This window comes from Podarcis muralis, chromosome 8, assembly GCF_964188315.1.
Source record: "Podarcis muralis chromosome 8, rPodMur119.hap1.1, whole genome shotgun sequence".
In the NCBI taxonomy this organism is placed as follows: domain Eukaryota; kingdom Metazoa; phylum Chordata; class Lepidosauria; order Squamata; family Lacertidae; genus Podarcis; species Podarcis muralis.
The window spans coordinates 28,536,139-28,557,196 of NC_135662.1; the positions used below are offsets into that span (position 1 = coordinate 28,536,139).

Genomic DNA, 21,058 nt, shown 5'->3' on the forward strand with positions numbered 1-21,058 from the left:
CTCTTACCCACAGTATGTGGGTAATAATCTTTTTTGTCCTACCTTTCAGAATTGTTGTAGGAATAAAGCAACGCAAGGGCTATAAGAATGCTATGTCTTATCACAAAATGTGCTGTTCTGTCATAACTTTAAAACCAGTATGCACTTGAAGGTAGTGCAATTCTCTGTGCACTCAGGCACTTCCTTGTTTCGGTAGTTTTGCTGTTGGAACAAATTCTTAGCTTCGATGATTGGCAAAAGAATGAAATACCTCTCGATAACCAAACTTCTGGATGAATGCATCCAGAATTCTGTTCTGAGCTATAAGAGAACTGCATAATACCCCAATCTGAAAGGGAATAGAATGGAAAAGTACGTAATTGCGGTCAACATGTCACACAAAAAGAAGACAGAATTCTGGGCTGACCCATGTGCTGTTCAGCAGAGGTCCAGGCAAGCTGAACACAAGCCATTTCTCCTCTTTTCTGTCTATGACTTCTTTAGCATTGTCTACAGCAGTTCTGGGCAAAGTGATTGCTTCTTAAAGGTGCATCCATGTGGCATGTAGAACAGCACATGAGTGTGCAGGCATGTATGTATACATCCAGTGCACACATCACATCTCCTTATCTGAAATCCTGGACAGCCACTGCTAGTCAGTGTAGACGATTCTAAGATAGCATTGGTCTGTTCAGTATACGGCAGGTTCCTATGTTCCTTATCCTTATTCTACAGCATGTGTGGAATAGACCTTAAACAAACTGTGTGAGCTAAAGGGAACCTCTATTTGTGCCCCTAAACACCAGTTTTTAGGGAACTGCAGTGAGGATAGAGTATAGTGGTACCTCAGGTTACAGATGCTTCAGGTTACAGACGCTTCAGGTTACAGACTCCGTTAACCCAGAAATAGTACCTCAGGTTAAGAACTTAGCTTCAGGAGGAGAACAGAAATTGTGCTCCGGCAGTGTGGTAGCAGCGGGAAGCCCCATTAGCTAAAGTGGTACTTCAGATTAAGAACAGTTTCAGGTTAAGAACGGACCTCCAGAATGAATTAAGTTCTTAACCCGAGGTACCACTATATTGCCTTCATGCTTTACTTGTAGGCTTGTGATTGGCCACTGGCTGAAACAGGATGCCAGACTTGTGCACACAATACAGCTTTTAAGCCCATTCGAAGCACATTTCACTCCTCAAAGAATTCTGGCCACTGTAGTCTGTAACTCTGTGAGGTGTAAACTACAGAGTCCAGAATTCTTTGGGTGAGGTGGAAATGTGCTTCAAATGCGGTTTAATGTGATCCAGCAACTTTCATCGTGTTTTAAATATATTAAATTTAAGAGCGCATTGCCACCTTCAGTTTGGTGCTGATATTGCAATTTGGGCTATGTTATCCAAAGTGCCTAAGCAGGTTTTCCCCAACAATGCCATTTTAAAACTGAGATTCCCCAAAATATGTGATCGTCTGCAAAATATACAGCTTTCTACCCTTATTTGCCAAGCATAATTGCCTCTACTTCCAGTGTTCAGACACCGAGTGTTGCTGCTTATGCAGTGAAAGCCACAAGAGAGAGGTGTCAGCTAGCTTGAGGGAGCCCTGAGGCTTGCCAAAATACTCAAAATACCCAGTGAATCTCCTTTTAGGAACCGCCAAAACAACCCAGTGAAGACTGAATATGCTGAACGGGCAGGGAATGCTGACTGTGTGCATATGTAATGTAAAATCAGGTAGAAACAGAAGTTAGTGGCTAAGATCTAATCAAACCGCAGCGCGCACACACAACCCTGCAAGTTTCCTCCAGGCGGGCACAGGCAAAGATTGCGCCACCCAGGGGAGCTCTCCGCAGACACACAACTTCTGGCCCGGGCATGTAGCTGGGGAACTCCCCGTCGCTTTCGGATGACGTCAGGCGCCGGCGCCGCACGTGGTGTAGTAGGCAAGGGAAGAGCCTGGAAGCCGGACGAGTTTGCAAGGCGTTGGCTCTGCGTGCAAGGAAGGTAAAGCCCTGGGAAGGGGTGGGGGGGAGGGAGGGAGGCGTGGGCTCGGACTTCAGGGTGTACCCGCGTTTTACTCTCGTGTAAGCGAGATATATAAGCGGCGCAGAGTGCAACTGCGGAACTTCGCCCCCCGCAGGAGGCAGTGACGGCCACCAAGTTTTGTTGGGCAAATTTATGGAGGGCGAGGCTGTTAATGGCTCCTTACCCACGATGTCTGGGCTCTCCCTTCAAGGTCGGAACCAGCAATGCGCCTAAATGCCAATGGCTGGGAACCGGAGGAGGGGAGAGGGGCTCTTGCCCTCACCGCGTCCTGCTCAGGGCCGGATTTAGGTTTGATGTGGCGCCGAGGGTTAAACCACAGAGCCTAGGACTTGCCGATCAGAAGGTCGGCGGTTTGAATCCCCGCAACGGGGTGAGCTCCCGTTGCTCGGTCCCTGCTCCTGCCAACCTAGCAGTTCGAAAGCACGTCAAAGTGCAAGTAGATAAATAGATACCACTCCAGCGGGAAGGTAAACGGCGTTACCGTGCGCTGCTCTGGTTCGCCAGACGCAGCTTAGTCATGCTGGCCACATGACCCAGAAGCTGTACGCCGGCTCCCTCAGCCAATAAAGCGAGATGAGTGCCGCAACCCCAGAGTCGGTCACGACTGGACCTAATCGTCAGGGGTCCCTTTACCTTGAAGCTTCTCAAGGTAATGGGGCCCTTTATATGTCCAGCTGTCCTTTGCCAACAACAAATTGTTGCTGTCTTTTGTGTTGAATATATGCTATGTGGTAATTTATGGACCACCTAATAGGTATCTAAAGCCATTTGCACACAACAGAATATGTATTTTATCAAAGTAATTGTTGAACTGAAATACAATTAAGAGGAAGTATATTAATACTGAATTTTTTTTGGGGGGGGGGAGCCAAAAGAGTGGGGCCCTAAGCAATAGCTTGTTTAGTTTATACGTAAATTCGGCACTGGTCCTGATTGAGGTTTCCCTGAGGACCTCTGTGTGGCCTCTAGGATAACAGTCTGCTGGACTGGATGGGCCTTTGGCCCAACCCATCAGACTCTCCTTGTCAATGTAATGTTGTAGTGTATCCTCAGGGCCTAAGAGAAGTGCTCCTGTTTATAGCTGCAACCAGCCTGGAACTCTTATTGGGGAGATTTTCTTCTTCTCCCGTATGCAGCCCTACTTCCCTTGGTGTGTTGTAGTTTCTCAGATGTTGGACTACCGTTCCCAAGATCTCTGACCATTGGGCATGCTGGCTGGGGCTGATGGGAATTGTAGGTTAGGGACTCAAGGTTGGAAAAGGCTGTGCTAGAGGACTGCCAACGCAACTGGACATTTTATGGCTGTGCGTGGGAAAGGGCACACAGTTCTGGAGAGGATATAACTCCTTTTTCTTCTAGTGGCCCTTTATAGAAAGGATGGGTGCGACCCTGGTTCTCCAGATGTTGTTAGGCTACAGTTCAGATGATGGTCGCAAGATCTGGGTTGGTTCATATGGGGAGAGGTGGTCTGTTGCTCTGCTATGAAGCTGTATTGGCTGATTCAGATTACTGGTTGCACCCTGGTGGCCCTTTAAACTTGTTGCTTACAATCTTAATACACTTGACTTAAGTGTGCACTTGAATTCTGGGCTGAATTGTGGCTAATATGTGTCGTTTCTTAGCACTTGAATAGCCAGGAATCTGGGTTTATAGCTTCATTTTATGCAAGTCTCAGTTGCTTTAATGGGACTTCTTCCCACATTAGTGTGTAAAACTGCAGCCTTATTTGCATGAAAGATTCAAGGAGCTTTTAAGTATTATTGCTTACTACAGCAGCCAAAACACATTATTTAAACTCTTGAAAACAATATTTTAGGCAATGGGCAAGAACAAGGGAAAAAGTCAGAAGCCGATGAATGTATTCCATGTGGCCAACAAGAAAATTGCGAAGGTTAAAAGGAAAGCAAAGCCAGTGACAACAAATCTAAAAAAGGTTAGTTTTAGAAGATTCCTTCTTGCTATTGTTTTAGATTCTTCATTAGGAACATCTTAACAACCTGTGCCATGCATGATAAATGGAAACAACCCTAGTTTATGGCATATGCCATCCTTTCTCAACCGTGGGTCCTCAGGTGTTGAACTACAACTCCCATCATCCCCTTCTCACTAGGGATGATGGGAGTTGTAGTTCAACAACACCTGGAGACCCAAAGTTGAGAAAGGATGGCATATGCAATTGCAGAGTGATGGAAGGTGCAGGACATTCTACTAGCCCCATTCTTGACTTCAAATCCAAGGTGAATGAATGCAGGGGACGGGGAGGGGATTGTGCCTGCTGACCCAACATCTCCCTAACTTCAACTGAGGTTAGTGAGGCCAGAAAATATGACCCAGTTCTCCCTCCATATGCATGTAAAGGCAACAACAATACTCATAGAATTGTAGTGCTGGAAGGGCAATCTTGTCCAGCCGCCTGCAATACAGGAATCTTTTATCCAACATGGGGCTCAAACGCACAACCCTGATATTAAGAGTCTCATGCTGTACCGACTATGACTTTCTCTTGGCTGAATAAAGACACAGGTCACTTCTAGATTACCCATTTAATGAGCATTCACCCTGATTTATTTGCTGAGAGATTAGATGACATTGGCTGTTTAATGATTTGTTTGTGGAGAGATTAGATAACGCTTTGATGCAAAGTAATCCCCCATTTTCCAGTCACTCCTCATCACTTGAGATGTCTGATCTTTTGGGAACATGGGTATGTTTTAACCAGAGCTCCAAATCAGCTTTAATTGTACAGCCTGAATCTGCTGGAATGGGATTGAATTGCCCCAAGAACAGCAACAGTCTGGAAATGCCTGTAGTAATTTTCTCATGTTTAAAATCTATAAGCCTGATTCTTGGAAGTGAGTGATGCAAATCTATTTCTGCATATTTTTGAAAGACTTCACCCTGCCTCAGCCTAATGAACAAGCTGAGCCGTTATGTAAGAATGGTTCCCTTGGTGAACTTTTGAAATCTTAGTATAGTTTAGTGTCATGTATATCCTCCAAAGTTATTTTAAAACACAACACATTGAGTTTCAATAGCTTACTGCACAGAAAATGCTTTTAGGTTGATCTTGAAATACAAAAGCCTAAAATTTGTTTTCTTTCCCCCCAAAGATTAATATTGTGAATGATGAAAAGGTTAACATGGTGAATAAGGTATTTACAGAAGTACAGAAAGAAGTTAAGCAATTGTCCAAAGCCATTTCATCGGACTCTCCAAAGAGCTTTCAGGTAATTCCTTTGCCTTATACAAAAATAAAGTAAAGCCTCTTTTCACAATGTACTGGAGTTATAAGAGGAATGTAAACCCATTGTGTTACTTGGAACTTTGTGATATTAATTTATTGCATTTGATTTTGGCATGGAAATCTGTTCCTATATGTTTGGCTCTAGATATCCCCTTTTACTCTTTCATTTGGCATCTGTTACTATATTTTGTTGTGTTACTATGCTGCAATTTAGGCTTCAGTTTTCAATGAGTTGGTGGTTATAAGCGTTTTCTTAAATTATACATGGACACTGGACCCAAATCACTGAGCATGTGTGTTTCCCTCATCAGATTCCAAAAGATATGGAAGGTGAACCAGCCAATGTGGATACTGCTACTGACTTGCTGTCCCAGTTGTAGCACCAAATAGTACGTATTACATCAATACTGCACCCCCTGATAAATAGGCAAAAAGCAACTCTTTGTATAGTTTTATTTTAAAAATCTTGTTAATGTACAAGCATTGGCACTCTTTTAATACAAACTACAAATAGTGCTTTCCTAAATCTAGGAATGTGGAATGTCAGAAGTAAAAAACAGGGAACAAAATAAAGTGCTAATTAAAAAGGCACTCCACAAAAGTGTTCACTGAAACAATGTAGCATAAACTAGTTAATGCCCTTCATTCTACAATTGGCAGTGGAAGTTTTAAGACATAAAAGGTCAGAATTTTGGAATGTTTGTAGAGGATTTCTAGGTGTATAAAACGCAGCAGTCTGGAGTTGTACAGGAAGCAGAGTTGGGCTTATGAAACTTTGGTTCCTAAAGAACAAATTAAAAGGAACTGGGGCTTTCAAGTAACTGTATTAAGCTACTGTAACATCTCTAGGAACACCATTCCCTGCACTGCAGCAAAAGGAAGCTTCTGTTTTACTGAGTTTATAAGTTGGTCAAAATAATGAAGTACAAGGAAGAATGTACACCCAGCGTTGGTGAACTACAGAAGTTTTACATTCATTATTTTAAATACTTGTGTTATGAAATTAAGTCTACAATATTATATCGTTAGAGGTAGATGAGGCAATCTGGCTGCATCAAATCTAGTAGTTCAGTATCTGCACATCAAAGAGGTCACAGACTCCTTCGTTATCATCCAGGTTGAAGTTGTAGTCATCTCCAGGAGTAGGAGACAGCCGTAAGAGGGGGAAGACTGCAGAGGGGAAAAGAAATATCAATTTAAGCACAGTTTGTGTCACACAGCTACAGTACCTTGGCAAATGAACACATAACTATCCTGATTCCTAGTTCTGAATTAGCATTATTATTCTCCCGGCCTCCAAAATAATTATCATTGCTGCCACATTCACCCAACATCCTGCAAGGCTGTTTAGGCATAAGACTCTGCTGAGAATGAGGTTGGCAAAGATCCTGCTCCAGTACTGCTCTCCACATATGGCAAATAGAAATTCATGCTAGCTTTGACTCTACTGGGTAGAAAGGCAAAGAACTAGTAGAAGGGATACCCATTTTGTTACTTAAAGCATACAGTGCAAAATGTGAGTGTCTTTATGTTAATTTTTTATTATGTATTTCTTTAAGTCTGTTTAGCGACTCAAATCTTGATGGGTCAGCACAGCAAAAGTGCATACTGTGCAATGGAATTTATTACCCTCTGGCGAAGTCCACTTAGCATGGGCATGTAGAACAACTGTGTACATTATCTTGTGGAATTTTACGAACAAGTGAAATCAAGTAAAGAATGACACAGAGGTAGTTCCTTGTCCACAAGCAGCCTGTATAAGGAACTCAGGTTTGCACACCCCTGGACTGCAAGATAAGCTTTGGACCACCACGCAATATACTGCCAGTACCACAAGACCCTTTTTTACAGGATGCCCCACAAATCATTTCAAAACCAAAGCACCATTTTTACATGATGCACTATGGTAGCTTAATTACATTCAAGTCAAATTATAGGAATAAGGAACTAGCAGTGTTGTGCTATGAAATGAGCTTTAAACACATATAATGCAAAAATGTAGATTGGATGATGTTATGTGTTCATTTGCAATACATTTACTGTACTGAAAATGTAGAAGTGTTAAATTGTATTTTCCCCACTCCCTCAGGTGTGAAGCGGAAGGGACAGCTCACAACCAGCTTATACAATTTGGAAAAAGCAGCCAGAACGCCTCTGATGGAATCAAAAAGACATGAGATGCGATGGTCTTCAGGCAACAGCAGAGATGTTGCACGAGTTATTTAAGATGAAGACTCCCATCCATATGGTGCACATATAGAAGGGGGCCAAGTCAATTTTCTGAACAGGTGGGCTAAAATTGTGGGCCTCTGAAACAGCAAATGCACTGAAGTGAAACAACCATTTTTAAATAAGCATATCAACCACAATTACAAAATTAAAATTTCTTTGTTAGCTTGTTAATGGAACGCAACAAGGTTACAAAAAAAAGCAGTTGTTGAATTTGCTTGCTTCATTCAGAAAACTCCTTCAATCAAGATTCCGTGGAAGCAGGGTGGCATAATAGCAGGGCTATGAAGAATAGTTGGACGGCTGAGAACATTTATTTTTTTATTTACAGCTGAAGTGCAAAACCATTTCACCGAAATGCTAAAGATCAGAAACATCTTGGTTTGAGAAAACGTAATCAAAAATGAAGCTTAATTATTATAGGGGATAGTGGGACAACCTAAAGCTGATTTGGTGGTGGAAAGCCCCACATCCTCCTAATTCATGGGCAAATTCAAAAGGGAAAAGCACTATATATGGCATTTGAGAAATTGGTTGGGAAAGCTTTGGACCAGGCATGCTGCTGGTACAGACTCCTTGTACACAAATTGGCAGAGCAAGCATTTATTTTGCAATGCAGCTCATGCACCACTGGCAATTATTAGTGTTGGAACATGACGCTTTTTGGACGTGCAAAAAGAAAACTCAGGCAGAGTCTGCTCAAGCATTTCATAAGGGACATTCTCCTGGTGAGTTTAGTTTGAGATTCATGTTCAACAATCTTCCTGTATTGGTACAGGGGCACCATGGGTTGAATCTTGACTAAGATTGTTAAATTTTAGCCTCACTAATTCCAATAGGCCCCAAATTCAACCAGTGTGCTAGTCAGGATTCAATCCCATGTGTGAAGTGCGAAACAAAATCCCATGTGTGAAGTGCGAAACAAAATGAAACTTTGGAAAGGAGGAAACTGCTAGCAAGAGGAGGAGTAAAACTGGAGGAGTGAAAGTCTATTTCAAATGTACATGTTTGTAGACTGCCCATGCAACAATTTATGATGACCCAACTTCATCCTTGCAGAACAGATGACACTCTTAGAGTGTTGGAAACCAGACTTATTGGGTGATTGTTAGAAAGTCATAATTTATCTCAGGCTAAAGTGAGAAACTTAAGCATACCATCCTGACCTTTGAAGGCTGGTGGGTAAGCTGCTGAATAATTCTGCAAACAGCATGTTGCAGTAATTCATAGGTAACAATTTGCAAGTGGGAAAGGCTGTCAGCTATAGGTTCCTGCGCCATTATTATGAAAACACACTCAATTAGGTTAGTACAATGGGTGATCTGCTCATTCAGAGTCTGTAATAAAAGGATGCTGTTTCAGTTAACCCTGATGAATCCTGGGAGTCTGGAATTGGTATTTAAATCTGGAGGCAATGGGTGGTTGCCTGGTGTTTTCAGTGAGCTAAGCTCCCAGCTGTTTGCTGCTCTGATTTACTCAATGTAAATCTTAGTGCTTCTGAGTAGTGCCATTCAACTTGCTATATTACTCATCCAACAAATTATTCTAGAATGTGTCATGTGAACAACACAATCTAAAGCTACACTCTGATGCAAACTTTTCAGACAGTAAACCCCACTGAAATCAGCAGGACTTACTTCTGAGTAAACACACAGAGGATTGTGTTGATGATTCTACATATTTAAGAAAGTGGGAACTACAGTATAAAATATACTTTGGACCCTAAAGAGGGCTGTGGTTAAAATTGTGGGCAGAAATAATTTTAAAAGCAAACTGCAGTCTTCTACTCCTTATTTTGTTAAACGTTTTGCATAGGCAAATGGAAATAAAAATGATAATTTGTGTGACTTTGTTCACATATTTCTTGCATTCCTAAGGAGTGTCCCAGCAGTGTCACCCCAGCATTGTTTATAATGAAAGATTGGAGGAGGGCATACGTACTAAAGTTAGGGAAACTCACTGCTTTGTTAACTGCAGGCAGCAGAATGCCCACATGCTCTAAACTCGAACAGGGTAAAAGAATCATGATATCTAACTGCTTCAAGTACATGTTCACCTAAAACTCTAGCAAAGGGATGTTGAGCTGGCATTTGCAGGGAACTGTTAACTAGTGAATCAGAGACATCACACTTTGTAAAGAAGGATGAGACAATGAGAACATAAACTTACCATCAGAGGACATCAATTCATCAATGATATCGCTGTTAATTATCCCTATGAACACAAAAAGCAAATTCATGGCTATCCACATAGACAATAAGATCAAATTGGCTAAAAAACAGGAGGGAGTTATGAGGCTTTCATATTTCCAGTTGGCATGTGCAGTTAGTCAAGTAAACGTGTTAGCTAGCTACAGGTATTTAAGGCTCCTGAAATTTTCCATGGGCTTTTAATATTACATGTAGTCTACTCTCTTTGGTATCTCTAGTGAAATGGAAATATAGAGTGGCTTAACACCCAGCAGGATTCTCAAGTGGATTCAGAAAATTACAAAACAAAATGCCAGGTCAGTTATGAATAGTATTTTATAAACTAGCATGCACCACCCCTGTTTAGCCTGCCCTGAAGGAGTAGCTAGGAGCGAATCAAGTACTCCTTTATAGTATTTTCATAATAAAACATGCTTAGTTTTTATGTGCAGTTCTGTTCAAAATGCTTTACATTAGCAGTAATCCTTGCCGTCATCCTTTTAATCAGCCTTCCCCAACCTGGTGCCCTCCATATATTCTGGATTACAACTCTTATCATCCCTAACCATTTCCACCAAAACCATTTGCCCATGAACATCTGCTTCAGCACCTCACAAAACAGCTACAAAAGCAAAGATGTTCTCCTCGACATTTAGCCAATGTTAAGACCGTAAAAAAATAAAAATCCCACAGCTCAACATTGTCATCAAATAGCACTGGGCTGCTTTCTTTTCCTGTTTTACGCTTCAGGACACCAGCAACTGTCCTCCCCCCCCTCAAAGTTATAATCAAACGAAGTATGTAATTTACCTCCAGGCTCATCCATCTTTGCGATGTCAAACGCATTCGGCTTCAGAATACTATTTACGTCCAGCGGAAGGAAGGACTGGCAGGTATTTGAGCTTGGTGTAGTTTCTGCTATAAGGCTGTTATACAGCTCAGAATCTGGAATGCCAGCATAAAGAGTTCCAGGAGTCTGGCTCTCCTGCAAACTGATGTCTACAGGGTGGGAAAGTTCACAGTAGAAATCGACAATATTAGTTCAACGCAAATTTCTGGAACACAGCATTTCTGATACAGGCACAAATTATTTGTTACCACAAGCTCACATTTCAATATTGGCATGCACTTGATTTTAGCGATGCTAATGTGAATAGCAAAAATATGTCTAACTAATTCTTAATACATGGGTTTTGCTGCTAGATTTTAGAACAGTCACATGTAAGCATTGTCTTCCACCCACAAATCCTTAGCTCAACCTGCCCCCCCCCTTTATATTTTTAATTTGCTGCTAATTGAGAAAAGGAGAAATCCCTACCTGCTGACATATCTGTGACTGGTGGTATCCGTGAAAGGGATTGACCCTGATGAGGAGGATCTCTAGACTCCAACTTTTGAGGATCTACATTCACTTTAGGGGAAATCAATGGAGCTGGCAACTGAGATGGAGGTTGCATGAGGTCATCTGGAGGAGGTACCGGAAAAACCACTGGCTTTGAGGAACTGGACTCTTTGTTTATAAGCAGCACATGGATAGGCCCTGAATGACTCTTCAGATTGATCTGATATTTGTTTTGTCTCTTTAGAAAGGAAGCAAAGTTAACAGGTAAAGTTACCATTCTTTATGGCAGTAGGCTTAGCAATTAAACCAAACTGGACTGAAGTAAAAAAAAAATAATGCAGGTGAAAGCTGTGTACTGAACAGGTGAGAATGTGCTAGTTGAGAAGTTGAATTCATAAAGAACGATGATGCAAGTACACAAGTATACCCCCTCACCTCTAATCTACACCATAACCCAACATATCTTCACATGGTCAAGCTGTTTGGAAGCTAATTGCACACTGAACACGCATCCTGTCTCAGAACTGCATCAAAATTTCAGTAAATGTTTCTGCTGCCTGTAGTGATAATGCTTTTGCTTTATACTAGTGAAGCGAAACCTCTGGCCCCCGAGCCTAACCAGGCCCGCCAGAGCTTCCCATTTGGCGCATGAAGTCATTTGAGCCAAACTGCAACCACCTATCCTTCTCCTGGTGTCATATGACATCAGGTGAGGGACAGGCAAAGTGATGGCTTCAAATAGTGCCAAATTCAAACCATTCAGAAGGTAATGTTCTGGGTTCATTGGAACTTTAGATGGTAAAGGTAAAGGGACCCCTGACCATTAGGTCCAGTTGTGACTGACTCTGGGGTTGCAGCGCTCATCTCGTTTTACTGGCCGAGGGAGCCAGCGTACAGCTTCCGGGTCATGTGGCCAGCATGACTAAGCCGCTTCTGGCGAACCAGAGCAGTGCACGGAAACGCTGTTTACCTTCCCACTGGAGCGGTTCCTATTTATCTACTTGCACTTTGACGTGCTTTTGAATTGCTAGGTTGGCAGGAGCAGGGACCGAGCAACAGGAGCTCACCCCATCGCGGGGATTTGAACTGCCGACCTTCTGATCGGCAAGTCCTAGGCTCTGTGGTTTAACCCACAGCACCACCCGCGTCCCTGGGTTCTGGGTTCATTGGAAATTTAGATGGTACCACTCACTAATTCTCTCTTGGATCAGGATGTGAACAATCATTTGGAATAGCGGTCAATTTCCTCCTTCCAACTGTGACAAAAAGCTATTTGTATGACTTTTGCTAGCAGCAAAGGAAACTTGAAACTGAAAATGTGGAGCAAGTATTTCCTCCTGGAAATTCTAAAAAAAACCCCCAAACCTCTATTGTGTAAATATGTTTCACTCAGGCTCAGCATAAATAACCATCAGTAATAGTTGAAGTGATGAATGCAGCACGTTTCGAAGAAACATAAAAAGTTAACAGAACACAAACTAGGTATACTTTTCTATGTTATTAATTTAGCAACTTTATTCTGTAAGCACAAGCCCCAGTTAGAACATATACACTACTTGGGTCCAAAACCCTTTTAAAAAAATATATTATTATTATTATTATTATTATTATTATTATTTGCTAACCACACAGATTAAAAGAGTTGTTTATACATACCACATGAGGTACAGGAACTTCTAACTGTGTGCCAGAAGGAGCCTGAATTGCTAGTAGTGTATCCCCTGATTGTGGAGTAATTGTCAAGTGTTAGCTGAATGCATGCACACACATTCCCTTCCAGGGAGGTTTTGTTTTGTTTTGCTTTGTACTGCCTGAAGGACATGGCCAATAGGTCATGAAAACATGTCAGAACAAATATACAAAATAAAATTTGGCATACTTGCAAAGGTTTACATGATTAAATAAGATATGCTATATTTCAGTGTGGGAAAAAACAGTACAGGATGGCTACACTGTGTAAAGAGAAATCATGTTTTTAATGGAAGAAAGTCTTAAGTGATCCTAAACTGGCCATTTCACTTCCCCATATTCTACCAGCTTTATTTTTCCACTCCTATTGCACACAGAAATCTGGTGCTGTCTTTGCTTTAGCACATTTACTCTGAAATCAAGGGCCACTGTATTCACACAGGGCTTTCTTGTGTTTTAGGTTTGTAGCTGAAGTCCAGGTCTACATAAAGCAGGGGCAGAGAATATGCAGCTCTCCAGATGTTGTGAGGCTGCAACTCTCATAAACCACAGCCAGCATGGGCAGTAATTAGGGATGATGCTACTGGCCTATAAACTCACATCTGGAGAGCACAGGTTCCTCACCCCTAGCAGAAAGTGAAAGAACTGGCCTGCTAAGGAGTTTTGAGGATTTCTTTTGGAATAAAGGTATATCCTGTCTCTGAAAATCAGTTCTGAAAAACAGAAAGCTAACTCAAACACTATTTTAAACGAATGCTATCTGATGAACTTTTAGCACTGACTGATAAGGTGAACACAACTGGGTTTTCTCCTGACACCATTTAACAAACATGTCAAACTTCTCAGCAACTTACCGTTGAAGCAGTCACATATGTCTTCATGAGTGATGTATGAAAAAGTGGTCTGTGTCAAGGAAAGTTTCAAAATAACATGATACTGCTGACCTTTTTCAAGTACGTTTTAGGAAATTTACCAGGCTAGTTAGGTAGTTCTGTTTCAATATTTTGCCTGTCATACCCTGGACTAGTAACTGAAATTGCAGAGTTAAAAACACATTCATTTTAATTATTAAACAAAATTTATATACCATTTGATTGTAAGAAAGCTGTTTAGCAAAAAACAGCCTCTGCCTATTTTATATCTCGGGTATTAAAAAGTCCCATTAGCCTGAATCCAAAGGTGCTGTTGCATGAATGGAAAAAAAATCTGTTCAGACAAGTCACCCAATTCACTGCTGCCCAAAAAAGGACTCTGAGGATGAGGGACGACCTGGACCAAGATGCAATATGGTACAGAGGGCTGCAGCAGTGGAGGAGTAAATGAAAAAGGAAGCACTGCCTTGTATGAGAATGCTTTCCATTCTTGAAACAGCACCTGTGAACACGAGACTTCTGTGTAAACATTGAATGGGATCCAACTGGTAGCTAATGCTAAGCTACCAATATAATTTTGTCCTTAGTTGGCCATGTATGCCATTTTGCCTCCTGATGGGCATTTCACATCCCTTATTATTCCACTAAGGGTCTATGTTCCCACAACTCATTTTGAATAGCCAGACACAAAATTAGTACCAACTGTTGTCAAACCCCTCAAAACTCCCATTTGAGAAAATGCCCACCACTTATTCCATCTCCATTTTCTGTGTTTCACCGAGGCACAGCAGCAATAATTCCATTTGCAAGAATTACACAGCATGTTTCAAAGGATATCATTTATTTGTGGAATCTTCTTTGACATTTTTTATGCTTTGCTGTAACCACAGTTTCTGCTGATCCAGCTCCTTTTCTTTTAGCTCCAATTCTTCAATTTCTGCTTCAAGGTATCTCAGTCTGTCTACGACTTCCTTCGTATTGCAACCAGCACCTACACCTCTTAAGAGAGAGCAAAAAAATTCAATGCTACTGTAAATGAGTAACAAAAAGGCAAAAGTAGAAAAGATATCATAGCAGCAAAAAATTTAATTCTATAAACAGTGTAATATCAAGTAAGTTTCAATTGCCCTTTGATTCTGTATGATGTGAGTAGGGGGACTTTCAAAGGTTGCGCACAAGAGAGACAATCCATCTCTTTTTTGGGTTTTCATGTGTGGTTTTCTGCTGAACTGTGGAGCCTCGCATTTGTGGCAGGCAAAATATACTTCCAGGTCCTGACAAACAACTGCCTGGAGACTAGTGTCTGGAGAGAATACAAAAGCTGGTATTGCTGACATATATTGCTTTCATTACATATATACCTTGTTTTCGTTACATAAATACCTAACAATGATAACATTCATCTGTGAAGGAAAACAGCATTCTGTATTTCTATGTAAGAAAATTAAAAATCAGTTATCTTACTTCCACTGGATACTGTTTTTCGACTTTTTTTCTATGAGATCTATCCCTTCCAAAACATTGGTGATGTCGTAGATCCGCCTTTTTTGTCTTACAGCAAGTGTGTCGGCAGCCTGGTAAGATAAAGACTAATTTATGCAGATGAAGGGCAAAAGGGGAGGCTCATTAGACAGCTTCAGTGAAGCTCTACAAGCCTCCTAGAGAATATTAATCACAAGCCTAAAAGGGTAAATCTTCAACCTGCCACAGTCACAGATGCACAATTAGATGCGTTAGACTCTCTGACTCTTGGACAGGGACAGTAACCTTCAAGCAAGATGCCGAAAGAATGACCTCCTTAAAACATGTCCACAGAATTCCACACATGGGAATGAGTTCTTTCAGAATTAGCCATGCATGAGAACAAGGGAAATGGAAAGTGGGGCTGAAAAGACAACATGCTTTCCTTGAGCAGGATGTAAAGGAATAATCTGTCATTTCATTTCTAAATATGGGAACAAGATTTGTGGAAGGGAGTAGGATGACAATTCATTGTATCAAAGGAAGATAGGCTTCTTAATGTCATTTATGGAAGAGCAGGGTTATTATGGGGTTTGCTATCATTCCAAAATATAACGGCAATGGTTAAGATTGAACCTCAGTAACGAACACCACCAAACAAATGAAACCATGGACCTTTTGAGTAAAAGAAGTAATGAGATAAAAAGGGGGGAAATCAGGAATGCTCAAGAGGTGTGCTCTAGAACACTTTATGTTGTTGAACTGTTGCTGAAAGCAATAGCATAAAGAGTAAAATTTAACCTGCAAGTAACAGCCAACGTGATTAGCAGCCTAAGCTCTGAGCCTCAATTTTTTGCATTGGCATGGGTCCAAGACTGTTACCAATGTAAATTCTTTAAGGATCAAGCTGCCTGAAATTTTCACCCCCTGCTCATATTTCACCAGAGACAAATTTCACTTTAATTTTTTTTTTTTGTGAAAGACTCCTCCTTTGCTTCACCCCCTAATCCAGTTGTTCATTAACCCATATACACTTTTTGGCAACAATGAAAAACACATTTTTCAGCTGTTGCTTTTTCATCCATATCTACCGGCGAAGAAGCTGTTACTTTGATCCAACCTACAACCATCAATTAAGGTGAAGGTAAAGGACTCCTGGACAGTTAAGTCCAGTCAAAGGCAACTATGGGGTGCGGCACTCATCTCGCTTTTCAGGCCGAGGGAGCCAGCGTTTGTCCACAGACAGCTTTTCGGGTCATGTGGCCAGCATGACTAAACTGCTTCTGGCACAACGGGACACTGTGATGAGTACCAGAGCGCACGGAAACGTCGTTTACCTTCCGGCCACAGCAGCACCTATTTATCGACTTGCACTGGTGTGCTTTCGAACTGCTAGGTTGGCAGAAGCTGGGACAGAGCAATAGGAGCTCACCACTGTCACACGGATTCAAACCGCCGACCTTCTGATCGGCAAGCCCAAGAGGCTCAGTGGTTTAGACCACAGTGCTACCTGCGTCCCCTAACCACCAATTAAGGGCTGTTAACAACAGCCTTCCTCTCCAAATTCATGCTTATATTTGATCATTCAACACTAAAGACACAATCCTAACCACAAAATTAACATTCCGCTTTCCATCAGTCCAGCTCCGCTGGAGGGATGTGTGCAGAGAAACCAGACTTTTGCATAGTTGGAATGAAACCTACTGTACAAAGCTAAGAGTTACATTTATTGCTCTTCCCACTTTTGCCTCTGGTCCATCCACTTCTGATACGAGCCTTTTTGCAATGTCCCCCATAAGGAACTTCAGCTCTTGGGTTGAAAAACATTCCTCATTCCTGCTTTAATTGGAGGGAAGATGGAATCTTAATGTGGCAATGTGCACCTAAGACCTAGTTTGTACACTCAAAGATCATTTATTTCCCCAAGGCGGAGTGGATGCACAAGACTCCCTCATCTTACACACATGTAAACCCCTACATAATATATCCCTTCCCCTATCCCCTTTTTTAAAGGGGAAGGCATGTACATTCTATTGGCTCCGATGAAGTTAGCTAAATTTAAATCCCACTGAAATCTTCAGTACATCTAACTTAAGACTAGATCCATCCCCTTAGGTAAATATGAGGAGCACTCATGTTACATGCCCTTTATGCTGAGTGATTGATGGAAGAAGGTGAACACGCATGCTATTCTGCCACGAAAAAAGAGACTTCATTTGGGCAAGTGTATGAATCTGCCCTTTGTTGGAGTATAATTATAGTTACGTTTACTTTACCCAGCTGAATATAAATGTCAGCTGAATATCTATTGAAAATACCCTTCATTATGTAGTGCAAGAGCAAAGAACCAGTCTACTTCACTAGCAAAATTATTCTGGTAGGTTGATCCTAGGCAAGTTTACAGTGGTGCCTCGCAAGACGAAATTAATCCGTTCCGCGAGTCTCTTCGTCTTGCGGTTTTTTCGTCTTGCGAAGCACGGCTATTAGCGGCTATTAACGGCTTAGCGGCTTTAAGAAAAAGGAAACAAACTCGCAAGACGTTTCGTCTTGCGAAGCAAGCCCATAGGGAAATTCGTCTTGCGGAACGACTCAAAAAATGGAAAACCCTTTCGTCTAGCGAGTTTTTTGTCTTGCGAGGCATTCGTCTTGCGGGGCACCACTGTACTTGAACACAAGCTTAAAAGCTGGAGCTTATTTCTGGGCAAGCCTGCATAAGTTTACATATTGCTGTTTCTGTATGTGTATAGGGGTGGGGTTATTGTTGAACCTGACGTCTGTTTTTAATTAAGTGGATTACAGACCTCTTGTTACAGGGGACAAATAAAATAAGGAGTAGAAAGTTTACCAGAACTCTGGAGCAACGACACAATTTATTGCAACTCACCTTGGAGGAGGTTGCTAATAGTTTAATAGTAGTTTTAAATGTTTTACAATCTTTGCCTTGTATATTTGCTCAACAGTTCTGGGAAAGAGACCATTGTTATACAGAAATGGGTGGCAGTTTGCCATGGGCCATCAATAGAATGGAGAACTAAATAGGAATTTGAACCAGTGTCCAATTCCAGGCCTGGTGCCAGCTGATCACAATTCCCCTATTAGCGGTTCAATTAAAACCCCCTCAAAATCTCTCCAAAAAAGCACTTCATTTTTTGCCACAATTATTGTTATTATTAATGATTAAATTTGTATACTGAAGGTCTCAGGGCGGTTCACAGGATAAAATCACAATATAAAAATACAAAATACATAATCATCTCATCAGGATGAGAGAGAAAAGATGTGGCAGATCTCAGTCTCAGCCAGGCTATGGCGTATATCCCCAACCCTGGCTCAGCTGAAGATATGCTGGGGTAACTTGCACAACATGGCTTGGCCAATGCAAGTCCCCCAGAACCGGCTTCCTGGTGGTGGGATCGGCCAGAGGATACTTAAACTGGATCCTAACTCTGTTCAGCTCAGTCACGTGACTTGGCAACCTGGCAGAACTTACACTGGCAAAATGGGTGGTGTGACTCAAAATCTATTTTGTTTTCCCTCTGGCAGGCTTGGGACAGCTCAGGTGGCAGTAGCCGGGCTCTCGAACGGGGTTGGATCTGGCACAACTTTATGTTGGCCTAACTTAAGCCAGTGTAAATTACAGTGGCTTCCCATAGTTAGGACTATCCACTTCACATAAGATTCTGCAAGTTCCCCACTTAGATTATAGAAGAAAGCAGGATTCAAGCCACACTTCTCCAAGGGATTCACTCTATAGCCCTTCTGGTTTTGATTGTTCCTCAATATGTAATACAGTGGTACCTCGGGTAAAGTACTTAATTCGTTCCAGAGGTTTTCCTGACTGTTAATACCAGATCCTAGCATTTCTGGCTATTTTAATAGCAACTGATTTTTGCTGATAGGGCTTTTTAAAATGGCTTTTTTATTTTCCTATAATCTGCCTTGGTGTTTAAAATGAAAGGTGATATATAATAATTTTAATACAGTGGTACCTCTGGTTAAGAACTTAATTCGTTCTGGAGGTCCATTCTTAACCTGAAACTGTTCTTAACCTGAAGCACCACTTTAGCTAATGGGGCCTCCTGCTGCTGCTGCTGCGCCACTGGAGCACGATTTCTGTTCTTATCCTGAAGCAAAGTTCTTAACCCAAGGTACTATTTCTGGGTTAGCAGAGTCTGTAACCTGAAGCGTATGTAACCCAAGGTACCACTGTACCAATGAACTCTACGGCTGAGCTACACCTCCATTTCTCCTACTCACCCTAAAAAACAAGCTCAATGAATCCAACTCCTTCTAAAAAGCCCCACCAGTCATACGTCTCTCCAATCCAGATATCCTATAAGAGTTCAGAAGTTACACACTTTTCTACTTAAAACCTTCCCCAGGATATATAAAGGGGAGAGAGTGTTATATACAGAGATAATAATAATAATAATAATAATAATAATAATAATAATAATAATATTTATTATTTATACCCCGCCCATCTGGCTGGGTTTCCCCAGCCACTCTGGGCAGCTTCCAACAAAATATTAAAATAAAATATTCTATTAAACATTAAAAGCGTCCCTCCACATGTTTCAAGAACGCAGGAAGGGTCATGTCCCCAACACTTCCACCAGCTTGTCTCAACATAAGTAGGCTTCTGTGCACAATGGGATAAAGAGCACATATTGGGCAAATACAAGTTTTTAAGGGACAAGCTGTAGGATGAGCAAGTGCAGCGGTTTTCAGGACTGGACTTAGACTAGAGTTCAAATCCCAACTCAGTCACAAAAAAACTTATTGTGCACCTTTGTCTGTGGAGGTAAGAGAGGGTGGGAGAAAAGAGCAGGGGTTACTCCTACAGCCCACAGCTCCTTTAGAGAAGTCAGGTAGACTCTTAATCTGAGGGTGGTGGAATCGAGACCCACGTTGGCAAAAAGCTTCCTGCATTGCAGGGGGTTGGACTAGATGACCCTCGTGGTCTCTTCCAACTTTATAATTCTAGGCTGGGGCAACCGAGAAGCTGGCGGCTAGGAGGAAACAGAGCATCACTTTGAAGCAACCGAGCCCTAAACCACTAAACCCACCCAGGGGCAAAAGCAAAACCACATACGCCAAAGCCTGAAGAAAAGGGGTGGGTTATTAAAAAGGTGCCTACTCCCAACATGGAACTTTTCCCCTCACCAGATCCCATTCCAGAGATCCTCCCGCTGGATCCCTCGGAATATCAAGGGCCATCGCACCGCACGTTGCGTGTGTCTCTTTCACACGCACATGCACGCTCCTCCCTCCGCGCCCGGATCCCACCCGCAGCGCCTGGACCCAAGCCCCCCACCTCCCCCTCACCGCTTTCAGGTCGAGCACGCCGTCCTTGGCCTCCTGCAGGAGGGACACGAACTTGGTGGTGAGCAGCCCCAGGCTCTTCTCATGCCGGCTGCTGTTGCTGGCGCCCCCGGTGCCCGCACCGCCTTCCAGGCTCCCCACGCCGCCGCCGCCATGGCTACTGGAAACCGACTCGGGCAGCGCCACCGCGGCCATGCTGCATCCCCCCACCCACCCACCTCCTCCGGCGGCCCCACGTGGCCCTCTCGCCACCGGGCTTGCCCTTCCTCCGGCCGCGAGGGAGCCCGGCTGGTCCCCGCGCGGAGCAGCTGCCCGCAGAGACACAAGAGCGAGCCCTCGTCCTTTTCTCGCCCACCGCCGGCTGGCCTGCAAGGGAGAGGAAGTGACGCCGCCCGCGCAGTTGCCGGGAGACAAAGTTTTGTGTAGGGAAGAGCCAGAGGAAAGGGGGCAGCTGCTCCGTTTCCCGAGAAGGTGGAGCCTGAGGGGAGAGAGTTGCGGGGTGGTTGCGCCCCTCTCTCGACCCCCGGGGGGAAACGAAGCAGCAAACGGGGCGGGGAGGGTGGAAAAGGCGCCCTCGAAGTGCCCGGCAGTGGTGTTTTCACTCACTCGGGGGCTTTTTCCGCGCAAAGTTGCGCTGCGCGAGGCACGGAAGCGCGCGCGCTTGAATTCCGCGCGGCTCCCCTCCTCCCAA

General features: G+C 42.8%; 2 protein-coding genes across 4 annotated transcripts; one reads left to right on the plus strand and one right to left on the minus strand.

Annotated features, from left to right (window-relative positions):
- Window positions 1–1,861: 1,861 nt before the first annotated feature.
- RBIS (ribosomal biogenesis factor) lies at window positions 1,862–9,336 on the plus strand. The gene is given in 6 exon segments (XM_028736597.2): window positions 1,862–1,952; window positions 1,955–1,974; window positions 3,833–3,949; window positions 5,127–5,243; window positions 5,572–5,649; window positions 7,350–9,336. Coding segments are annotated over 5 exon segments (399 nt in total). The 5' UTR covers window positions 1,862–1,876; the 3' UTR covers window positions 5,641–5,649; window positions 7,350–9,336.
- On the minus strand, window positions 5,697–20,913 carry E2F5 (E2F transcription factor 5). Of its 3 annotated transcripts, none has more exons than XM_028736595.2 (9): window positions 20,371–20,913; window positions 15,046–15,155; window positions 14,419–14,580; window positions 13,564–13,607; window positions 12,677–12,741; window positions 10,997–11,258; window positions 10,489–10,677; window positions 9,659–9,703; window positions 5,697–6,430 (listed from the first exon to the last, which is right to left on the minus strand). In XM_028736595.2, exons 1-9 carry the CDS (start codon window positions 20,560–20,562, stop codon window positions 6,321–6,323), a joined length of 1,179 nt encoding a protein of 392 aa, XP_028592428.2. In that variant the 5' UTR covers window positions 20,563–20,913; the 3' UTR covers window positions 5,697–6,320. The 3 variants fall into 3 exon arrangements, with proteins under 3 accessions (XP_028592428.2, XP_028592429.2, XP_077789009.1); XM_028736596.2 differs by lacking the exon at window positions 20,371–20,913 and adding an exon at window positions 20,209–20,277; XM_077932883.1 differs by lacking the exon at window positions 20,371–20,913 and adding an exon at window positions 16,767–17,341.
- Between the last annotated feature and the right edge of the window lie 145 nt (window positions 20,914–21,058).

Bases quoted from the DNA above. Each gene is read 5' to 3' on its own strand.
- E2F5 (XM_028736595.2), bottom strand. From the start codon at position 20,562: ATGGCCGCGGTGGCGCTGCCCGAGTCGGTTTCCAGTAGCCATGGCGGC. The intron at 10,678-10,996 runs GTAGGGATTTCT...CCCACCCTGTAG, and splicing joins AGTCACAGATATGTCAGCAG to ACATCAGTTTGCAGGAGAGC. The intron at 6,431-9,658 runs GTAAGTTTATGT...TCCCCTCTGCAG, and splicing joins TGAATTGATGTCCTCTGATG to TCTTCCCCCTCTTACGGCTG.